This window comes from Streptopelia decaocto (assembly GCF_964273445.1).
Source record: "Streptopelia decaocto genome assembly, chromosome: 13".
NCBI lineage: Eukaryota > Metazoa > Chordata > Aves > Columbiformes > Columbidae > Streptopelia > Streptopelia decaocto.
In genome coordinates this window covers 7,353,263-7,377,357 of record NC_138668.1, presented here as the reverse complement: position 1 = coordinate 7,377,357, position 24,095 = coordinate 7,353,263, and the positions used below count along the sequence as shown (strand labels likewise).

The 24,095-nt window shown below is 48.5% G+C and overlaps 1 protein-coding gene across 5 annotated transcripts in view; it reads right to left on the bottom strand.

Annotated features, from left to right (window-relative positions):
* The window catches only part of LOC309445419 (uncharacterized protein), a 37,856-nt gene that overhangs the window by 7,208 nt on the left and 6,553 nt on the right, over positions 1-24,095 (bottom strand). For 3 of the 5 annotated variants that reach the window (XM_082064210.1, XM_082064212.1, XM_082064211.1), the window contains exons 4-14: positions 23,227-23,381; positions 22,057-22,211; positions 21,306-21,462; positions 20,149-20,248; positions 19,467-19,536; positions 19,253-19,329; positions 18,776-19,152; positions 5,224-5,298; positions 2,487-2,592; positions 1,663-1,859; positions 152-303 (exon numbers count right to left, since the gene is read on the bottom strand). In XM_082064210.1, the coding sequence (XP_081920336.1) occupies positions 152-303; positions 1,663-1,859; positions 2,487-2,592; positions 5,224-5,298; positions 18,776-19,152; positions 19,253-19,329; positions 19,467-19,536; positions 20,149-20,248; positions 21,306-21,462; positions 22,057-22,211; positions 23,227-23,381 (1,621 nt within the window). Of the gene's footprint in view, positions 1-151; positions 304-1,662; positions 1,860-2,486; positions 2,593-5,223; positions 5,299-15,366; positions 19,153-19,252; positions 19,330-19,466; positions 19,537-20,148; positions 20,249-21,305; positions 21,463-22,056; positions 22,212-23,226; positions 23,382-24,095 lie in introns of those variants that run through there. The other 2 variants (XM_082064213.1, XM_082064214.1) reach the window with 2 other exon arrangements.

Below are 24,095 nucleotides of genomic sequence, written 5' to 3'. Positions count from 1 at the left end.
TTTAGTTTTGCCAGTTTTCAGTCCAGACAAGCAAACACACCTTTTCTAAACCATGAAAAACCTTCTTCCACACCAGCACTTCTGTCCTGGTTGTGCTGGCCTCCTGTTTGCTGGCACATCCTACTTGACGGTAAACTGACATTTCACTTACCTCCCAGGTGTCAGTCCTTCTCTTATATCGCAGCTCATACTCCAGCTCCTCATTCAAAAAGTAGAAAGGCGAGTTCTGGTAGATGGTTTCCCAAGAAATATTGTACCCGTCTGAGAAGACAGCGGTCAGATTGAATGGAGGCTGTGGTTTGACTGGAAGACAGGATGGTGTTACCCTTCACAACACGACTGCATACCAGAGGTGGCCCAGCATGGTGTCAGCAATGCAGAGTGAGCAGAGAGCAAAACTGCCGTGGCACGGCTGCCCCGCACCCCCAGGACAACACCCACAGCATTCCTGCCTTCAGGCTGGTCAGTCCTGAGCCAGGAACCTCACAGCTCAGCAGCACCGTGAAGACAGGCCCACATTGCCCTGAACATGCCTGTCTCTGAATCTCCTCATCACTAAGGAGCAGGAGAAGACAGCGCAAGGGCATAATACATCTTGGAAGGTGTAAAGAGTAGAGCACCTTTTTCTTCTCATGACATAGGAGGACTTCATGGGGTCATGATCACTTGCACCATTAGGGAAATACCCCTCAATGTGAAAGAGACATTAGGAAAAGCTCAGGCTAGCAGACACTGCATGAACTCATTACAAATCCCTGTTATAAGTGTCTAAAAGGAAAGCATTTGTATGCCCTGCAGGCTGTTTTCATCTGCTGGAAGGCAGTAATGCACAAACTCCAGCACCAGTCTGCAGGGTCTGTCCCTGAGCCGCGATGCCTCTGGATGGGGACATCTAGAGACACGCAAAGCACCACTATCCAATCTAAGCTCTGTCAGTGAGGGCAACAGGTTTTCCTGAAATGTCATGGCATTTGTCAAAAAGACAACATGTCTTATGTAAAGTTTAATTTCAGAAGAATCCAAGTAGAAAAATCCTTTTTCATATACCCACATGGTACCTGTCTGCCAGGCTAACCACCTCTTTTCTACAGAGTTTGCTGCACAACTTGGAACACACCAGCATTCCACCAAGCCAGCTATGTGATCACACTCAGTCTTCCTGTCATGCAGAAGACACTGTTAGGAATTGCCCCAGAAAGCGCAAGTGTCATCTCCATTGTGTCTGGGACACCTTGTACCACTCACGATAATGTCGTGTTGGTTCAGGTGTCTATTGCAAGGGCCTGCTGGGACTCCTGGGAAGACATTGGTGGCATTTGCAAATAAAGCAATTCCTGCCCTTTAGATTCTAGCCAAGAACAAACACTTGCTCAGTCTAGGTACGAGACTGGTCTAAGGTGGAAATTTATCACCTACTGCTTCATGGGGATAAGGAATTTCCCCATGAAAAGGCTGGGGCCAAGCCAGCTCTAAAGCTCGGCCTCAAGCATGTTTCTGTAGTTTCCAACAGCAAGAATAAGAGCACAGCACCCTGTTTAGATGAGAGCACTCCAAACACAGCCCCCCACCACTGGCTGCCACGCTCACTCCTTGCCCAGACTATCCTAGCAGATACACATAAGCTCAGACAATATTTATCAAATCCACCATTTTTGTACTTACTGTTCTCTGCCATATAAAAGCCTTTGGAAATCATGTGCTGCCTATTAGCCGTCTCTGTAACATCCACCCGGACTTTGAAATCTGCCAGGAGTTCAGTCATGTCCACAGTGCACACGTATTGTGTGTGGCTGGTGTTCCTGGACAACTCCAGAAGACTGCAAGCAGCCACAGTATCTTCTGGATCTTCCTCAGGAACCCTAAAACCATCAAAACAAACAAACAAGTCCATGTCTACCACTTGCTGTAGCTGGACTAATCGGTCACTGAACCACCAGGCATAGAAATTAATAAGGGAAAAGAAAAAAAGGCAGCATGTTCAAATGAAAATTTGTATTTGAAATTTGACAGTTTTTTTCCCCCCATTTTATTTGCTCAGCTTAGCATCTTTGAGAGAAGTGGGAAAGTGATGCTGAAGTGTTTGTGGAGAGGAAAGGTACTCACAGGACTGCACCCACTTCCCTGCTGGGGCAGAACAGCAGCCACCCGGGGCCTGAATGTCATGAGCCCTGCAAGCACTCACAAGTGACAGTCACCATTAACAGCAGCAGGCACGGTATTCTCAGGGCAGGAGAGAAAACAACACTGAGGAAGCCAGAGTCAGTGTAGCAATCAGCAGCAAGCAGCCAGTCAGGGGACACAGAACCAGGGATCCTCTGCCAGGGCAGAAGCCAGTTGATAACTGGAGTGTGCAGGACCAAGTGAAAACCAGCACAGGAGCAATAACAGGAATTCCACCCAAGGAAGAGGACAGAGGGACACCACTGTGCTATGGCCATGTTAGAAGTTCCAGCTGACTGCACTTTGCTCATCCTCCTGAGACGCACCATGTTGCAGTGAGGTTGTACGAACTGGCACCCAAGTCATTTCTCAGGATACAGGACAGGGTCTGTACATAGTCCACAAAGCAGGTGAGGTTTTCACACTGCGTAGCTGTAGGTTTGGAAGGAGAAAACAGAATATCAATGTCCTTGATGAAGCAGGCAGAACTTTTTATCAACATACACAGTCTCAGGGCTGGATCTGAAGGGAAGGGGCCACGCTGTGCCAGCCTCCCCAGGAGCCTCCAGTCTTGGAGCACAAGGTGCATTCCACCTCTGCGGGGAGGCAAGCCATTGCCAGAAAGATAAGCGTCAAACAAAAATCTATTCAAATGCTGTGGCAGCAAATGGCATACCAAAATACCAGGAAATGCCCAAATTGTGACCGAATTTTCAAACTTATCTCTGTTCCCTCTTATATAGTCCCTATAGCAGTAACATATTATTTCTGCAAGAGTCTCAGTTTACGTAGCACATAAAAGAGGCATGATTACCCAATCAGAAACAGCAGCATATTCAAACATTTTAATTATATCACTTCCTAAATTGAGTACTGTTCTTTGCTGGTCTTTTGTTTTATGACATCTACATAGCGCTTAGCACATTTTAAAAAAGTGTTATTTTAGTAATTCTTTCTTTACCATTCTCTCCACTTACTATTTTCTACAGCTTGATATCTGCAGCTTCAATACTTTTGCCACACTGGCCCCTCACTGGCACAAACAACGCGCAAACACTGACTATTCATCTGTTACATGTACAGTATCACCTCTTTTTGATGGGAATAAAATTGTCATCATCTAGGGGAAGATCTCAAGGTTGTTATATCCATCCTTAAATCAAGCATTGATCCTCCCCATCCACCAGAACAGCCCCTGGCCTAATGGGAACACGTTACTTCACATCCGTCAGGCACCAAACCCTCCAAGGCAAGTTCACCTCCCCTGGTCGCTCTGGTTAGAGAAGCTGCACTCCCTGCTTCCCCTCTGCCCTTTGAACATGCTTTGTGTCCTGAAGAGCTGTTTGCACAAGATGAAAGCAGGCCTGCGTGATATGCTCCACAACCACAGTGCCTGGTTTTACAGTTGGAGAGAATGCCGTGAGCAGAGAACGATCAATGCAGGCCACGTGTGCACTGATGGACCAGAAACAGCTGTTCGCCCCGTGGATCAAACAACAGCCCTCACAAACTTGTCTCTGCATTTACAGTCACAATGCACAGCAGGCATGTCCAGTGGAGGGTGCAGCCTAATTTCAAGCCAGAGTAAGCTCAAAGGAAGATAAAGTCCAACTTCTCCCACTGACTTCACTCATCACAAGCGTTTCTTCCCAGTCACACTCCTCTCCCCACAGGAGCTCTGGGCGGCACTCAGATTTGTGTACAAGACCCCCCCAAAGCATCAGGATGGCAACAGAAGAAATTTGGGGATGCTTGTGGCAGACTGGTCCCAAGGGTGAACACATGCTCTATTAAACTGTTAGTGATTCAAACTATGTGGTTGTCACTTAGTTTCATTTTGACTTCTTCATTTCACGCTGACTTCGAAATTTTGATCTAGAATTTCCATTAAGTTTTAACCTTTCATTTTGAGCCTTCAACAGGCTCTTCTGAGGGCCCTGGTACAAGCGCTGTTTGTTCCAGAGTCCTGGACAACATAATCTCCCTTAGCCTAACTTTACCCTCCTACAAAAATGGGGTTATAAACCTTCTGCTTTCCTTAAAGAGGGCGGCAGGTATGAATAAGATAATAAGCATGGTTAATTAGCATTTTTCTATGCTATTATGTTAATCAATCAAATGGACTACTATTCCTAGGTAGCAACAAAATTAAGAAGAGGACAGCTTTTTACTGAGAAGGGAATAATTCATAAACCCAGTTATATCTAGGATTAATTGTCCATCCTTGGCAGCTTCAGAAACAAAAATCAAATACTTTTAACAGCAAGATCTAGTTGGGTCCAAACTGAATTTAGTACAGAGTAATTCCTTGGCTTGTGTTACACAAGATTCAGACCAGACATCACAATGGTTCTGTATGGCAGGAAGCTATAACTATGAATTAATCTTTTCTGCTAATTGAGGTTTGGAGCTGGTCCAACGGTCTGCCTAGAAGCAGCAGGCAAGATGCTAAACTTGCACCTCTGTTCCCTGCAGGCACTGTTGTCGCTGCCTTTTTCTGTCCAGCTGACCTGTTCAGAAAGTCAGCTCTGAGTCAGCTGGAGCTCAGACAGTGGGTTTGAACCAGCAAGAAAGGGGGGTGACTGCACAGGGCAGTCCTGAGCCAAGCAGCTCAGACCAGGAGGGGTTTATTCCTCTGTACCAGCTGGCCTGCCAACAGTGGCCATAAGCCCTGGGGATATCCTGGGGTCTTGGCCACCAGAACCTGTCCCACTGCAAAGATTTTTTTGAGGGAGGGGAAATCCTATCCTGATGTCAACAGGAGACATTTCAATGCAGGGCAGGCACTACCTCTGCCCTTTCCCACCAGCACTGCTCCTGGAGGGGTGTGCAGTCCAGCTGAGCTCTGCCCAGCCAGGCACCTTCTCCTTCTGTCTGTGCTCCGCTGCCTCAAGAGCCTCTTCCATAGCTTGTTATCCCATGGAATGCCCTCCCTGGTGCCCTATATTCACCTGCTGTTCCACGACAACCCTGTGCCATGTGCATCTCAGCAGAGCCCGTGTCAATAGCCGCCAAGATAAATCCTATGGGTACACAGCCCGGAAGAGAGATCTCGGAACTTACTGTACTGTAATAAAAGGAAGAAGGAAATACTCTGGAGCCACAGTTTGTTCCTCATGTTGGTTCTGACTGGACGTCCTGGGAAAACAAACAAACGAAAAAACCTCATCAACCAATTAAAAGTTCAGCTCAGCCATTTACTCATATGTTGAAAATTGAGGTGGAATTAATCTTGCTTTCATTTAAATGTCTGAAATTAAAGTTCCTAATTTAAGCAAGTCACCTCAGCTCTCCTGGATGTGTCTGCTCCATGGGCTAAGGGGGGATGACCCACAGCCCTGCCCACAAGCCAAGGCAGTGGAACCTCTGCTCTTGTCAGCACCATGTGCACAGCAAGCAGCGGAGCAACTGCAGCCTCAGCCCATCCATGCAACAGGAAGGCACTTGGGTTATGTGCTAATCCTTTTTTTCTTCACTGGTTTCCTGCAACTAGAAACAGCTTGCAGCTAGGAGAAGTAACAGTGATGTGGCTTAAACATCTGTAGAGTGAATTAGTCAGATAGAATCTGAATGTAACTGTGGGTCCGTATGAGCAAGGTTTGTGCAAACTCATTGATTTGGCCTACCCATGGTTAAATATGCATGGAATATCTAGTTAAGGGACTCCAGGAAGGCAGACTAGACATAAAGATATTACAGCTTCCCATGTGGCACAGAAGAGAATGATGTACAGCACCTAGTTCAGGGTCTGAAGTAAGGCACTTACTTCACCAAACTGATGCAGGTTGGTGAAGAGAACAGGAAAGTCTTCAGAGAAGAGGATAGCAGGATGCTTACAACGATATGAGGAAATAGCATCACATACAAATGACTGCCCAGCCCACAGCCTCTGGTCTAAGACCAGGCCCTCAAGCTGCATATCAAATTAAGGCTGTGTTGTCACAGTGTTTAACATTTACAGAAACACACAGATGTGCATTGAAAGACTTAAAATAAACTCCCTGCAGAGCACCGGCTGTTGATACCTGATATGGATTTCAGCACTGTTTTCTCAAGCTATTCTGAAATGCGTTAGACTCCCTGGGGACAAGACTTTGGGGAAGCTAACGGTATTATTTTTGGGACATACTTGTGTTTGCAGCAAGTTTCAAGGATGCACAGACAGCAGGGAGAGCCCACATGCCATTGAACAGAGCAGCACTGTCAGAGACCGGGCACACAGGTGCACGACCCAGGTCCTCAGGTGCCTGTGCCTCCCCCACCACCATCAGCGAACACGCAGTCACTCAGCAGAGAGAACACCAGTGAGGCCTCTCCCACTTGAGGAACATTTGTGGTGTTCAAAAATTTCCCAGGTTTACTCAAATAACGAAAGCAAAATAAATTTAGCAGCCACCGAAAAGCCCCTGCAGCCCCATGCGAGCTCAGAGACTTGCTCTCAAGGCACCACAGTGTCCAGATGAGATCAGCAACCTCGCTCGGGAGGTGCCACAAACACCTCACTGCCGCAGCACCCCAGCCCCGCGGCGGGAGCAGCCGAGCTGCAGGCGCAGCACACGCTGCAGGCGCAGCCAGGAGCCCAGCAGCCACACTAGTCTCCCTCACCTGCTGCAAGTGTCAGGACAAAAACTCTCTTTCCCCACACTCCAGCCCATCTTTCCACTTCATGCATTTCCTTGATAAAACATCTTTCCTTGACCCCTCTGATCCCACTTCTTCAATTTTTCTCTGTATGACAACTACTGTCGTTACCACTACTTCTGGTGGTGCAGTCTCCTATTGCCAAGACACAGCCTAATGCCTGACCTGTGGTTGCTTTAAAGTGCCTCCCCTATTTTCCTTCCTCTGCTCAGGGACTGGTATCATCAATCCAACAGGACAGGAAGCACCGAACAGGAAAAAGTCGAAGCAACACGCCCAGGTCTTATGGAGATGTCTTAAGCTGCCATTACACACTAGAAAGAGGTTAACATACAACATCGTGATATAGAAGGAAGCTTCCTCCTCACCAAGAGCACAGTAGCCAAAATAAGACAAAAAAGCAGTAGGATCTGTTAACACAGGTGAAGCAAGGAAACAATGCCTCCTCACTTGCAACTCTACCGTCCAACCTCTTCCCCTTGACAGGGTCCACAGATTAGTCCAACATTTATCTCCCTCACTTCTTACACAGTTCTCATACCTTAGCGGGGTGGGAAGGACTGAGGCCTCTGAGACCACCACGGAAAGTGTCAGCGCTCCGTGTGTCCGGCCTCCTGGCTGTGCCCCAGGTTGTTGTGAGATGTGGATGTGTGTGCAGAAGAGCTGGGGAAGGTGCAGCTCTGCAGCAGCGTCTTTGCGATCTCTGATGGCTGAAGAGCTCATGGCTTCAGAGATGTGCAGCACCCCCTGCTCTGAAGCTTTCTCCCGTCAGGCCCCCTGCAAGCCCCAATCCTGCTCTAGGACTAAGACCCCCCACTTTTTCTACATCCCTCCACTTGTTACATCCTTCCCATCTGCTCCCATGTGTCAGCACCCTGCACATGTGTTTATTCACTTGGTGGGAAGAATGGCAGTAGGCAATGAGCACAGGCAGGAATTTATTCCCTGTCTGGTGTTAGAAAAGTCCATTCTACACCTGAATTTCAATTTCTCTGTCGGTAAAATGCATCTCTGAAACACAGTTACTTAATTCTTATGAGATGTCATCGTACAGCTGCTAAACACCATTGCTAAAATCCTGTAGTATCCTAGGGAACAGTGTGTGAAAGCAGTGATAAAGTTGATTAACCATTCATATAGATGTGCACATGTAAATTATGCTACAAGATTTTAATATACTAGAGAATAAAAAATAGGAACAATACAGACATAGACATTTACAAATACTATTTTTGTTAAGGATCTGGAAATATGGCGCTATAAGCTGCAAAAGATGAATGCAGTCTAAGGTCAGAATTTGAAAGTGTCTCCAGGAAATGTACACACTTACGAAACTTCCACAAAAATAAAAGCCCAATTAAGAACTCAGTTTAAATATTTATTTTTAATCTGACATTTCCAAGCATGAAAAAATAAATAACCACACTCAAAAAAAAAAAAAAGAAGTGGAAGCCTCTTAGTTCACCAGTTATATGCAAAACCCAGCTTTTTTCTTGAAAAAAAATCATTATCACTGTACACTGCCATCTAATCCCAATGCTAAAGCAACAGGGAGATAGAAGGATTCTCCAGCTGTCCAGTAGAGGTCAACAGCAATGACAGCAGTGGCACAAGGGCCACATCAGCTATCAGAAAGACTTACAGTGAAGTCACAGATAGCAAGCAGTAACAAACTAGGAGCAGGGAAAATTGGTGAAAACATGGACATTACCTTGCCCTGTCCTCTCAGCTGTCCATCCCAGCCCTCTGACAGTCCATGGCTGGCCTGGTTACACCATTCCTGCAGCCGCTGCGTGCACAGGAGCCCCAGAGCAGGTGGAGCCCATCGGCTCTGAGCCAGAGCACAGCCAGCTTGCCACCAGCAAGGGCGGCCGCGTGTTGGAATACAGTGATGAACGTCACCGTTGTATCGGTATTACTGTGCCGACAGAAGGATGTGGTGAGCAGAGGAGGCAACAAATTCGGGTCCGAACACCCACACAACATTAGTGGATTGCTCTGCTCTCTTACACAAGAAAAACGTGGGAGAGCACATTAAAACTCACAAGCCTTAGATCTAAAGGTCATAGTGGGGCTGATGGCGTTAGAGCCTTGCAGTGGGGAGACATCAGTGTCAAGGCATTAAATGGTTAACTTAACTATAGCATGTGTACTACCTCAGAGACAGCCAAGTACCACTGCACTGCGGTTACACCTGTCCCCAGAGCAGCCACTGGGACCAGGGCACAGCACCCACCCTAGAGCACAGGGACGCGGTCCGGCTTCTGCACGGGGGCTCACCCCACCCCATCTCATGCCTGCAGCTGTGTCTGGGCTGGGGCTCTGCGGAGTGCAAGGCTGACACCGAGGGAGTGTAGCTCAGCTCACCTCCACAGACCTTAAAAAGGGCTGCAAGAAGCCCAGCGTGTGCTCCTTGTGTCCTTGGGCAAGAGGAGCAGCACTATGGAGGGGGCTGGGCACACAGCCTGTCGTGGTGGTAGGAAGGTGAAGGAGCTGGAATAACCCAAGGAGATGGCAGCAGTGAAGAGGGCACAAAGCAGCTGGGTCCAGGGTGAGTGGGTCCATGTGCAGCCCCAGAGCTGCTGAGCTGAAGAGCCCCCGGCCCTGCTGCACCCACCGCCCAGCGAGAGGAGACGCAGAGACCTGGCACAGCCCAGCCCGCAGCGCCCGCCCCGACCTCAGGCTCCTCGGGTAGCTACATGGGAGAATACATATTTGGGGGAGTCATGGCTGGCCAGTCTAAGTACAATACATTTCTACGGTGAAGAACAAAACAGATCCCTGACAACTCCTTTCTCCAGAAGAGAGGATTAGTGGCACTTGAAGTTATCAACTTCACAATGTGGGGAAAAAAAACCCCCACACGAACAGTACTACCTTTGTGTTTTCTTCCTGTCACAATGGAATTAAAGCAATACCCTCAGCATTGTCAGAGACACAGACCTGGTATAACTCTAGGGTAAAAGGCACCTCTGCTGACTGGTGACATTTAGGAAGAAGATTATCATACATTACGATAAGTAATGAGTAAAAAATGGCAGTAGAACAGCTGAGACATGAGTAACACTGTTCTACTGGAAGGGAAAGCAATAGAAGAAACCACCTCAAAGCTCAGGAAACAGGGTAAAATATGAATGAGACAGGCAGAAAGCAGAGGTGTTAGTCAGCAGAGCAGCATGTTGAAAAACAACACAGCCCGCAGCTGGTGGGCAGTGAGCTGGCACAGGATGCTGCGGGGAAGAGAAGGAGCGCGGTGCTGTCACTGGGAACGCTGGGTGCCACCCACAGACACCAGCACCCTGCCCTCCCGCCTCTGCAGCTGTCTCCTTGTAGCCACCAACACTGGGCTCAGCCTCCTGCTTTCCCCAACACACATCAAGTATGAACCCGTTCTCCATGAAGGCTGCAGTAGGAGGACATCACTTGGGCTCCTACCAGAGGAAAGGCTTACCTTCATGGAGCTGTGACTCTGTACGTCCTGCTCACACAGAGGCTTTTATCTTCTCTTAGGAAATCACCAGACACATGCTGGTAAACAGAAACAGGAATGACTGTGCCTGTGAACTCACCCCAACCATCTGGAACAGAAACTTGCAGCTCTGCTCAGGCTCAAACCCACCACCCTCCTCTGCACACCATGCAAAACGTGCCCAGAGCGTCTCCCCAGATGCCTCGCTGTGCTGTACACGTTCAGCCCACAGGAGAGCGCGCTCTGCCCAAGGCAGCCCCCACAGCACCCTACCGAGAGCCCGGACCCCGCTGGTTAGCCCACAAGCACTGCTCTCCAGATGTCTATCAGAGCCCTGCCCCACAGCTGGGTTCCTGCAGCTTCACAAAGCAAGCACCAGCCTTTTCTTGTCTGTCCTGCTGATGTGGCTCATCCTCTCCACCCCCCCCATCACAGCCATTCTCAGACTGGTCTCAGGTCACACCTTCAGTGTTTGTGACTCCAAAGAGCACTGACCCTGCATGAGGGCAGCAAGTCCACCACATGTCCCCACAGCACTCACCTGAGGCAGCAGTGCTGGCAGCACTCTCTGCTCCTTTCCTGCAGGTTGACAGACCCATCTAGAGCCAACACACATCAGCTTGTCCCCAGATCTCTGCTCGCACAGATGCAGCAAGACCAGAACCCTGCTGCTGGCATAGAGATATTTACAGCAAGAGCCTCACCTGAGCTTGGAGCTTTGTTTCACCACAGCTGTCAAATATCAGCATTCCCACCCACACTGCCTGGCCACAAGTTTCACAGCAGGTCTCCCACACCTGGGGCTGGGTACAGCAATGGAGTGTGCCTGTGTTTCAGCGGGGTGAAAAGCACAGCAGCCATCTTCACCCTCTGCCAGTGGGAGCCCTTTCCACGCAGGAGCTGCCTCCAGCTGCACGCAGTGCAGAACATCCGCAGAACATGCAGTGCTAACACAACCGGTGGTTTCTCATGTCACTGGCGGCAATGTGCCGTGTCTTTAGGAGAAAAGGCATCACGGGGGTGCAGGATGGACAAACAGGCAGTTATGAGGAACACCTTGTGATATCTTGGGGCATATTAACAATGTTGGAGACAAACAGGATTTTCACAGAAACAGATTGCACCAAAGTAACCAATGTTTCCAAAATTTCAAACTATATTTCTACGTAAAGCCAAAAGGCTTTGTGAGACTTTCTTGGGGCAGTCCTAGTCCTGTGAAGATGTGGCTTTGCTGTGATGCTGATACGAATTCATTGTAAGGTGGTAGAAGGCAGCAGCTTGTTTTGTTTGAGGCTAAAACGGCCACAACATGGGGTTATTTGCTACACTAAAGCGCAGGGACTAAACCGATGAAACTGTGTCACATCAGTGGATCTGCATCCAAATCAGCACTGGTAAACACGTACAGCGCTCAGCAAGAAGAGCTCAGGGAAAGTTGTTCCTACAAGAAGCAGGGGCCAGGAGACGTCATGCTCCGTAACGGCTCTGGTTGTGGAGCGAGGCTCTTGCTCGAACAAGGAGGCTGCCGGGGTCTCCTGCTGCTGCTCTGTGACCAGCTCTGCAGAGCCCAGTGCCCACAGTCCTCACCCTGCCACTCCGCATGTGCACAAGTCTATAAGTGATGTATTAGGACCAGCAGGAAGCTAAACCACCAGTGGATAACACGCAAAATAGCAACAATATGGACAGCAGCTGAATGTGTTGGTCCTTCACCCTGGGGAGCGCAGCTGGAGGATTTTAAGGCAAGTCATGAGAACAGGAAAGGTGGCCTGACCAGAAGTGGGAAGAATCCCTGATACCCATGTGTCTGTTGCAGGGGCCCAGTACACAATGAGACCATGGAATGGGTAGCACAAGCTAAACTATGGGTCCTACTGCCTTTCCTTGTGGAGGAAACAAGGCCATTGACGGCTGTTGTGGAGGAGCATCCTGCGTGCTTGTGCAGTGCCGCAGCTCGGCAGGGGGAGCAGAGCACTGGCACAGAACTGCCCTGCGCAGCCCCAAGCCCAGGGCCTGCAGACACGTGTCCTGGTCGGTGTCGGCAGCACCGCCCGAGCCTGGCAGAGAGGCTCCCCCGGCCTGCCGGCTGCTCACCGCGCTGGGCCACACGCCCGAGCCTGGCAGAGCGGCTCCCCCGCCTGCCGGCTGCTCACCGCGCTGGGCCACAGCGGTGGGGCCACGCACGGCCAGCGCAGCCCAGGCTCTCACAGCAGCTCTAGAGCACCAAGAACCGGGGGCTGGTTACAACCCTGAGCCAGGTGTGCAAGTTCTACCCCAGAAGGCAGTCCAGGGCTTTCTTACCCTGTTGTAATTCTTGTTGCTGTGTGGGTGGCTCACTGCAAGTGAAACTAGCAGTGGTTGTGCTGGGGAGAGGCAGCCAACCTCAAACTCTTCAGCTTATGGCAAATTCCCCCATGTCTAAGAGCTGGGGAAACAGCAGCAAGTAGGAAAGTCCCAGTGATATGTTAGTCATAAACACAGTAACCTTAAAGCAGAGGAAAAACACCACATTACTGCACATGCCTGACTCTGATATGATGGAGCACAGCAGGACCGTGGAAGCAGCTGCTCCATCAGTGACTCGGGACAGGAGCTCCTCAGGATGCCAGCCACACTCCATGGACCAGGCAGGTCTAGTGCAGCCATCCCTCTATCAAAACCAGGCTGTGGGTCACAGGCTGATACTCCCATCAACTCTTGCCATTACAATTGCCTCTCTGCATCCAGAATACAAAACTGCAGGTCTCCTGCACAGATGTTCACTGTTTTATAAAAGCATTCTGGCCAAGAGCAAAAAAAGAAGAAAACAGCTGCTCCTCCCTCCTGTGCCGCTCAATGTGCCACAGCAGTCAGCTCATCTGGCACTGCAGCTACTTGTTCTTCTCTGTCATCTTGCAGTCTTGCTGCAGGGGCAGAAGGTGGCTGTGTGGAAATTTCATGCTGTAGAAAGACGCTGAGGAGCAGGACGGAAGCAGGACAGCACAAGGGACAAACACTACAAAGCACCTTTGGCCAAAGTACAGCAGCGATGTAAAGTTCCTCTCAACATCACTTTGGAGCAATCTGCTTTGAAACTGTTACGCAGTAGTCCTGCAGCTGAAAACCGGACTGGATCATCGGTGTCCTTGCTCTGACGGTCAGCACCGTCACGCTGAGCTGTTGCTTGGCTTCTGACCTCAGCACTGCAGTTTAGCCGGGGCGTCAAGGGCTGTGTGCTGCGGCTGCCACGTCTGATGAGAAGCTGGTGGCATGACGTGACTGCCTGAAGTTCCGAGTAACGTGCAATCATGATACATCACCGTGGGGGGGGCTGGGACAGACCTTGTACTCAGCAGGCTGCAGGGGGGTAGTGATTTGTGTGTGTGCGCACGTGTGTGTGCAGTGCATGGGCACAGCTCCCCTGAGAATTAGTCAAAAACACCTATTCTTTGTGAAAGCAACTGTATGCAAAGTTACACACTTTGGAAGTACCTCTGTCAGAGCTAGAATACAAACTGCACAAACCATGCTCCCTAAGGAATTTTCTACAGAAAAAAACATGGTTAGGAGAATTCAAACTGTCCTCTCAGTCTCTGTTCACTATGGAGTTTTGTCACAGAACTCCAGTCAGAGATAAATATTAGCAAGTGGGGTTTTGGAAGTCAAAGCCCCTTCAGTTGGTTCTCTCACCCCTTGTTCCTTTGGCCATGTCACCGCTAGAATGCAACACCTAAAAAAGCTTGTTTTCTTAGATTAAATTTGTAGCTCATGATGGATAAATACTTGGACATCCTTGCACCCTACCTGAACAATGCAGGGTCCCAAAGCAAGACGCAGAAACAAGTTATTTAAAAAGCTGACCTAATCCCTCCTTCACCCTAAATTAACTTGTTTCTGTCTCCAAGAACTCGCTCCTGCTCCACACTAGTCTCACCCTCATCTTGTGGTTATTGTTAGTTTTCCACAGGCAATGTCTAACCTTGTGATGGAGAGGAATCTGCCAACACCTGTTCCACACTGGTGTGCATTTCCAAGGACCTAATAACAAGAAGAGGAAGAAAAAAAGGCAAAGCTGTGGCATTCTCGGCCAGGGAAAAGCCGTGTGCCAGAACCAGCTGCTCCCAAACTGGAAACACACCTGCTTTTCTCAGGAACCCATTTCACTCACGGTGAGACAGGTTGCTGATACCTGGTAAGCAGCCAGGTGAGAAAGGTGTGGAGATGGAGCGATTGCGAGCATGTAATAAGTGGCAATATAACTAGACTAAAACTGTACACAAACTCCACTCACACTGCATTCTTACAAAACAAACTGAAAACCACTGAAAATACGCTTACTGTAAGTAATTCTCTGTCCTGGCAGGAGCCCTCCCCTGGTTAAAAGGACCTGTCGGTAGTCCCAGCCTGGTCAGAACTCCACGAGCTCCACGAACCTGTCACTGGAAACACACCTGTGCTTCACGGCTCGGCAATACCCGCCGGCAGAAGCAGAAGAGGATGGAACATGAACTGTAGTGAGGCAGGATGGGGTGAGCTGGCCAGCCGCCCCCAGCCCCAGGGTTTATGCCCAGTTCTGGGTTATGCAAAGGCAAAGGAACAGGGCTCCCCCTTCTCAAAGAGGTACAGTTCAGTTTCACCAGAGAAGGGAAAGAAGGGGATGTATACGCACATGCAGAAAGCCATCCACTGGAAATGAGCAGGCAGGAGGGCGCAGCTATGAGGAAGAACAAAGCCAGAGCTCTCCTGGCTGCTCCAGCCAAGGGCCAGCCTTCCCGAGGGCTTCACAAGGACAAGCAGGAGGCACTGCTGCTGTCCCTGCGCCTCCCGAACAGCGGGTGTCACCGCAGGGAGCCCTGAGTGACCCATTCTGGCAGCTGCAGTAACCAGCTGTGTGATTCTGCTTAAACTTGACTTTGCTTGGATTTCGGGAAGTGAGTCGGCTGACTCATGGGGCACACCACGGCCTCCGTGCATCCTCCTGCTCCACCCAGTCCGTGCAGGCCGGTCGTGGGGCCTGCAGAGCGTCTCCATCCCTTGGTTTCACAGCCCTCTTGCTCCACAGCCTCTGTGCTGGTGGCAACTACAGCAGCCACTGTCCTTGTGCAACAAAAAAGTATTTCTGATAGAATTAAACCTCACATGAGTGAAAATAACATTCAACCTGGTATTTTAAGTAAAAACAAATAACACGTTCATCAGCACCTTAGCTACAATTAGTAGGGTCTTTCACTAACCATCACCTTAGTGAAAGTGAACTACAAACTGGTGCCTGTACAAATACTGTCACATCTAAATACAGACACTTCACCTCGAGTCTCCTTCCAGGGCTTACCCACCGTTTTTTTACCACTGCAAAATTGATCCAGAGATACCTCTACTACTTGGCCACCTTGAACTTTGCAGAGACATTTGCAGTACAAAAATGTTACTTACAAAACACGTTAAACAAGCCTCTGTGCTTAGCATTACGGTTTCCTTCCTTATGAATGGCAATGCAAATAGTGTTTTCTAAATAATGAGAATACACACGTATATTTTAATACACATAAAATTACTTAACGGTTCTTAGCTATTTTGTGCCACTGTCAGGACACTAGGGTGGAATTTACCACACCAAAATACATGATAATGCCGTAGAAAGTTTAGATTTGTGAGTAAAACTTTTGGAACAATTATTCAACAAGAAGTATATGCTGCCTTAAAGCTGCAGGCATAATTCCCATTCTGACTGGACCAAACCAAGAGGCCAAAAAAATGCTCCGTCAGTTTAGGGAGCGTGACCACAAACTGGATAACCTTTCTGGGAGAACAGTGTTTAGAAATGTCTGATTCCATTTACAGCTGTAGAAGTGTTAAATAACTGCTTGCTTCTACAGAATAAGATACTAATCATCAACAACAGCATTGCTCAAGCCCAAATTACAGTAATCTTTATTTCCGGTCTTGACTGAGCAAGTTTAGACATACAAGGGCCATGCCGGGGCTGGGAACACAGCCCCTCCCTGCTCCCCCGCAGTAAGTAGGTCCTGGCAGCTGTGTGCCGCTGCCAGTGCCCGTCAGTCACTTCCCTGGGACCTGCACCTACGTCCCACTCGGAGGGGTGTCAGCTCCACATCACCTTTGTTTGCTTCCCAAAGAACACCCAGAGCCCGAGCAGCAACCACAGGTGTTGACCAACAACTCCTGCTCACTCGTAGAGAACAACCACAGCCAGAGAAACTTCAGCTCTGGCTTCTCCCCCCGACAGAGCCGTACGGCAGCGGGCAGGTGCCGGCTCTGCCGTGCCGCAGGGTGCACCGGGTGCCAGCGCTGCCGCGGCTGGAGCGTCACAGCCCTGGATCCACGGCTCACCCGCGGCAGCCCTCGCTTCAGGATAGGATGGAAGAACAAGCAACATTTCCATTTGCCATACAGTTTGTTTCCAAAGACTGGTTTGATCAGTCTTGGCAAGCTAGGCTACTTTCATGTAGCAGTTGTCCTCCTGGGCCAGGGCTTGTACAAGTTTCATTTTTTTCCCATTCTTCCTATTGTTTTCCCTCAATAGCTCTACTGGTTTCTCTTTAACCGCAGGTGCCAGTCTGGACCCCTCCCTGTGAATGGTGTGAGAATCAGAAGGACAGGGGTTATCCACAAAAAGAGGAGGTGACAGTGTGTCTGAGACCAGGAGCTCCTGGGGCTCTGCAGTTTTTCTTTCTAAGTTTATCCCAACGCTGTCCAGTGACTCCTCTGGTGACCTCCCTGCTGAGCCACACGTGCCCACCGCAGGAGTCAGCACCTCTTTATTCTCCCCTGCGCTCCCACGTCTCCCCCGCCAGCTGTGCGTGTGGCAGTGGAAGGCAGCACTTAGTCTGTCACTGCTGCTCTCTTGCAGTCCTTTACCAGCACAGATAAAGCTCGTAGGTTTTGTCTCCTTCATAGTTCTTTCTCTGCTGTTAAAATCTTGACAGTTCAGCTCTAACAAATGCAACAGCTGTTCGTCTCTGCTGGTATTTTCATCTTTGCTCTCACCAGACAGCTCAATAGAGCCGATGATCCGAAGGCTGCCATCACCAGTCTGTGTGACATTTGCACTAGAGGCTAAATCTGGGACAATACTGCTGTCAAACCCCTGTGCAACCAGACACAGGCGGTCATCTGTCCTTTGGTCAGGTTCACGGATTATGGTATCTGGAGGTGTTTCTCTCAGGTTGTTGTACAAAAGATGAAAGAAGGGTTTGTGTAGTGACCTAGAGATAACCTCACTGTCACTGTCACAGTATGTACCACTACATTTAACTGCATTATCAAAAGGTCGATAACCAGATGGTTGAGATTCAATAGGGCAAGAAATCATACTGGCTTTCTCTTGAACATTTTGATATGCTAATTGTGTATGTATTTCCTCCTCTGGTACGAAAACTGAAGCACTGTCATTTGCAGGAATGGAGAAAGATGGAAAATCAGGATGTTCTGAGCAGCTGTTTTGAAAATCAAGACCAGTGCAGGGAGATCCATAGTTGGTATAACATGTCAGATTGCTAGGGGGTGGATAGATTTGACCGCTGCAGGTAAGTTCTGGTGTCTCTGAAGACTCTGTCAAATGCGGTGAGGAGCAGATACTTCCAACACAGGTACTCAGGCTATTGTCAGCCATAGACTGAGACATAAGGCTATCAAAGCTCTTATACGCAGAGCTGCTCGGTTCCTTGAATGCAGACACAAGAGTATCAAAGCTCCTATACGCAGAACCACAGGGCTCCGTGGATGGAGACATAAGGGTGTCACAGCTCTTGTAGGCAGAACCACAGGGCTCCGTGGACGGAGACATAAGGGTGTCACAGCTCTTGTAGGCAGAACCACAGGGCTCCGTGGACGGAGACATAAGGGTGTCAAAGCTCTTGTAGGCAGAACCACAGGGCTCCGTGGATGGAGACATAAGGGTGTCAAAGCTCTTGTAGGCAGAACCACAGGGCTCCGTGGATGGAGACATAAGGGTGTCACAGCTCTTGTAGGCAGAACCACAGGGCTCCATGGATGGACAGATAAGGGTGTCAAAGCTCTTGTAGGCAGAACCACAGGGCTCCATGGATGGAGAGATAAGGGTGTCAAAGCTCTTATATGCAGAGCTACACAGCCCCATGGATGGAGATGCAAGGGGATCAAAGCTGTCCTGCACAGAGTTGCTTATTCTGTCTTTTTTGGTCCCAAAGGATGGCTTATTTGGAGGTTCCTGGATCAAGTCACACAAGTCATGGTGACTTTCAGAACTGCATGGAAAAAGGCCTTGATGAACCATATGTTGAAGATCTCTTGCATCCAGAGAAGCGGAATTGATGCTGGAGCTCCGATAGCCAGATTCAAAGGATTCTTCTGATTGTTCCGACTTCTTGCTCACAGTACTACAATTGTAGTCATCTTGAGAGGCTTTGGTGAAAAGGGAGACTGTATGAAAAATATCACATGGCTGCTGGCTCTGGGCTGTGCTTGCCTTTGCATTTTGCTGTGATGGATTTTCTGACTCACGTTTCTCAAAGGTTTTATTCTCACCTGTGAAGATGCCTGAGTCTTTATTGTCTTGCGTGTTGTTTTCATCTGCCAGGATGTCAATAAACATGCTGGCTAGAGCATCGTTGTGTTCCGTGTGCTCTCTGAAAGCACTCACACTGCTCTCATGGGGCTCGAATGCCGTCATCGGGTCACCAGGCTCTTCCTGGCTCTCAGCCTCAACGTCTGTTAAACATTCACAGATTTCTAAAGACTCTTCAACCAGAATTGTCTCAGGGGTTAAAACTGCGCTGCTGCCTTTTGGAAACCACTCGCCAGACTTGCTGTGGCAACTGCAAGATTTCTCAACATTTCTGATATTATCTGTCCCCTTGATGCTTTGGCTTGACAAACTTAGAGCCATGCAGTTCTTGCAACTTCTGTTTTTAGGAGTCAAAAAGAAAAGACAATAAATGTTTATGTAACAGAAAGCTACTTAATGCTGTAAGGCAGAGGGGTTTTTTCTTTTAGCTTACTTACATTTGGTTGTCCATATAACTCTGCTTTACATCATGGAAAGGGAACTTAATTTCATCAATGTAGCACAAGACTGACAACTAATAAAGATACAAAGGAGATTAGGACACATGTGAATTGTGTTTTGTATCCCTTGCATTAGCCAGACAATAGCTCTTATTACATATTCTACATCTGGTGATCAGGAAAGGGTATTTTTGCAAAACTTTTGGATTACCTTGACATTTTTTACAACCAAATGGCTCTTTGCTGGATTTGGGATTTGATCCCACCATTCTTTCTTCACTCTGCAAGGGAAGAATTAAAATTGTTTGCTCTGACTGCATTTTGGCTTCATCAGTGTACATTTCCCTCTTCTGGCCCTTGGCCGTCAGCACCACAGCACCAGAAGTGCTTGTTCTGTGCATCTCCAAGTGCTGCTTTTCATTAAACTAACGCAAAGATGTTTGTATGTTTGGTGCGTGACTGCACTGCACAACTACAGTCACATGTTCTTCTAATCGTGTTTGAAATGATGTGTGAAACAGATAAGATTCCACTTTCACATTACCACTAAAAAAATGTTAAAAGAAATGCAGATATTTAGCCATCATTACTGGAACTCCAGCAAAGACTGAGGTCTAAAACTCATAAACCCCGTAACTGCGGCTGTTTTGAATGCTATAACAACTCCATCCTAGTAAGATTAATAGACAATATTTAGTTATCTATTCAGAAAATGACAGAGTGCAACTGACTCATGTTTATACAACATTTGCTCAAAGAGAGGGAGATAAAGATGCTGAAGAAAAACAAAACATTAGATTCCTGTACTACTAGACATTCAGCTAATCCAATAGCAACACTGCTATCTGTGCAAACTGCTGCTCTATAAAACCTGTCAACAGTATGATACATACTTGGTAAAACAGAAGTAACAAAAGACAGATACTGCCATGACCAGTACGCAGGCTCCAGGAACAGCCATCTGCAGAATGTCTTCAGCTGTTACTTGGTAATCTGTTAAATGAACACAGACATTTACATGTGTATGTACATATAAGTACTGGCAAGACCCAACTCATTGCTCTTCCTTAGCACCTCAAAAATGCTCCTGCCGAGGACGTAAAATGAAGCTTCCGGCAGACAAACCCCAGCACACGGAGCTCACGGGGCTGTGTGGTGTCTGGTGACAGCGCTGGGGCCGCAGGCAGGGACGGGGCTCAGGGTGACAGCACTGGGGCTGCAGGCAGGGACGGGGCTCAGGGTGACAGCACTGGGGCCGCAGGCAGGGACAGGGCTCAGGGTGACAGCGCTGGGGCCGCAGGCAGGGACGGGGCTCAGGGTGACAGCACTGGGGCCGCAGGCAGGGACGGGGCTCAGGGTGACAGCACTGGGGCCGCAGGCAGGGACGGGGCTCAGGGCTGGGCAGACACTGTGCACCATGGGGCTGTGTCAGCACTCGGGGCAAACCTGTCACACAGTCCCTAAAGTGGCATTATTGTCTCCACTGTGGTGCAGCTGTGCTGCTTCTCTCTGTTGCTCTTCAAAGATTTTTATAAACCCTCAGCCCTTGGATGGTTAAAGCATTGCTTAATTTGCAGCCTAAATATCTCTTGTTCATTTAAACCTACTTGCTCTTACATCAACTGTGTTCTTTAATTTACGTATCTCTTCTCCTTCCCTGGTGTCTACTTCATGAAATATTTATAGAGAATAAACACATCCCCTCTCGGCTTTTTTTTTTGTTTCCCACAAGGCTAAACAATCTCACTTCCCTTGGCCTTGTCTTCCTTAGTTTCCCCCCAAATTGCTTTTTTACACTTTGGAAGTGTCTTCGGAAGTTCTTCTAAATAAATTAGGGTCACACCTAATCTACAGGCAAAATGTGCAAAATTGTTATGCTCAAAAAGTAACCAATGTTTTTTGTCTTTGGAAGCCTTTACAGACGTATTCACAATACATTCAAAATGACGACGATTCCGTAACTCTGCTCTGAGAGCGATGTGGTATATATGAAATGGTTTATAAAACTGCACCATCCTTTTATCGAGCTGCTATTTGTCACAATACTCACCATAGTGAAATTCAACAACCTCACTCCATTCACTCCAGTACCCCGGGTAGTCTGTGTAGTTACACCTTACACTTGCGACGTAATCATAGCCTCTCCTCAAGGAGCTTGCAGTAATTTCAAAACTTTTTGCCTGGTAGTTAATTACTTTTACAGAAACCTGAAAAGAAAGTTATAAAGTTCACTTTAATTTCTATATGAGGTGAAGGGTTAGTGACAGCAATTGAATAACAACAGTGTTACGTGTTTCAGTGAGCTCTCACAAATGAAAGCCTGTTGCCCTAACGTGCTGTGTGTGACATGGCACATTGTTGCCCTGAGCAGGTGGTATTTGTGCACGTTCCACCATGCACGTTCCTCCCCGTAGAAGCACCACAGCCCAAAGGTGCTCGCCCGTTCAGGGGTGTCTGAAACGCCTCGGGTGCACCACGGTGTCACGAGCAGCCTCCTGGTGCCTAAGGAGCAAATGATGTTGAGGGAGCAGCAGCGCTGTGTTTCCAGGCTCTGCCCTGTCCCCTGTGAGCAGCAGACCATTTTGGGGTGGCGGTCACAAGAGCTGCGATCCTTTAAAGCCCAGCTGAACCAGCTTGCGGCAACGTAACCTGTGGCAAGCGTGCCATTGGGAACATTGTGGGACCTGCCATTGCTGGCCCTTACGCTGTTATTCATGAAAAGGTTTCAAGACTTTGCAGATGACTTTTAAAACCTGAAAGCTCCAGAGACACAGAAAACAAGGAGACTGGCTGTCTCTTACCTCTGTTGGGTGCTGCTTCCTCCAGTATTTCACTTCGTAGATGACGGGCTGTCCAGAGAGCCTGGATGGAGGAGAGTAGCTCTCCTCCCAGCTCAGATTGAAATTACCACTTTCAGCTTTCCCAATGGCCAGATTTTTTGGGGCCCGTGGCTTAACTGTATGTTAGAAAATACAATTAAGGAGAACATGGCAATGGGAAAGCACTGATGGAGCAAAGCAGAGGCAAACATTCACCAGGGACCAGAACCTCATCGCAGCCGATGCATAAAGCCCTTTTCACTATGGTGTAGCACAGGGATAGGGAGGCCAAAACAGAGCAATTGCAAGGTATTAATTAACAAGCACTGAATCTTCAAGCTGGCTGAACAAACTGCACTGGATGCAGTGTCAGCCCAGAGAACGGGCAGCCCCCGCAGCAGCACACGGTGCGGGGCACAGACCCGCAGCCCCCGCCGGGCTGTCCCGCCTCGCACACACCGACACAGGCTCCTGCTTGTTCCGCTGAGAAGCAGCAGCGACAATCAAGTATTCTGAAAAGCCCCGGCTCACTGATGCAGATGAACGGCTGCCTAAGCTGTGTGAGGGATTTCTGTGAGTGTCTGAGGTGCCAAGTATTCAGAACAGGCACACTGTTCGGAACAAACGAGATGCCTATAGCGAGACATAAACTGCATCTACGCTCTGTCCTGTGAGAGAGTCATTAACTTCTTATCACTGGTGGTTGTAATCCAACAGCAATTACTGTAAAAATCTCTGTTCAGGGGGATGATTCAATTAGCCTGAAAAATCAGAGTGCAACATAGACAGGAATGGAATAAATTTCAGTAGGGATAGCCTAGTGTCTTTTTAGAAACTGGAGGCAGCACATTCCTCTTCATCCTTGAATTCTACAGCCACAAGTAAAAAGCACCAAGCACTTGTCTGAGCCCCCGAAGTGCTGCTGGCTGCCAGCTGGAGGACTCATTCTCTGTTTGCTCCATTACTTATCCTCCTTCCTTAAGAATCTGCTCCAGAATCAGGTTTCTAAGCCAAATGGATTTTACAATAAACCAGCATAGCACTTTTTGCCTCTGATAAGGAAAAACTGTTTCAGTGACATGAGGGAGGAGTTGGATGGGATTGCAAAGCCTGGAACCACATATCCTGGTGACAAAGTGAACAGGTTCTTACCAACCAGGGCTGGTGTGACACTGTAATTCCACATATCAGTCCCATTGAACTGTAGAGCTAGAATATATGTGAGGCCTGATACAAAATAACCCGGACGTATCGTGCAAGTGCACTTTAAATTGTCTTTTCCATTCTCGGGGATACACACATTATTTCTGAAAAACAGGCAGAAAAATACGTGATATTTAGAAAGTGTGGCACACTATTTCTTGAAAGGGTGAAATCAAGTTTCCCAATGTGAAGAGCTAATCAAATCTGGGACAAACACGCTCAGTTCCTAGAAATGTTGAGCCCAAACAAATACAAACCAAATCTGACCTCCCACAAGCTCCTAAACAACCCATCGTCCCCAACACCCCTTGGATATCTGTATTGCCCTTATGAAAAACGTGACAGAAAGGCTAAGGATTGATCTCAGGAGGAAAGGTTAACACCCTTTGTCACAACAGGTTTTCTACAGTGTACAGAGTGAGGTTATTCGGATGTCTGTACGCAGAAATCACACGGAGAGGAACAGGAGAGCACAGATGTATGTTCCTTTGCCGGAGATGCTGAGCGGCCCTGCTGCAGGACAGGGCCAGCAGATGTGGCTGCACACAGACTGCAGGCTCCAGGCAGAGCACCCTTGGCACGGGCTGCACACCGGGAGATCAGGTCAGATTTCTCCTGAAGGAGGTAAAATTACGCATGCAATGAAGGTTGGGCAAACTTACAACAGCCCACCCCCCGCTACAACTAAGCCTTGATCACTGCTCTGTACCAGGAGAGCAGAAAGGTCTGCAGAGAACAACGCTGACCAGAGTGTGCTGCCAATTGCAACAACTCGTTTTCCTCCTGGCAAGAAGAACAACCTGGATTACATTTTGTCC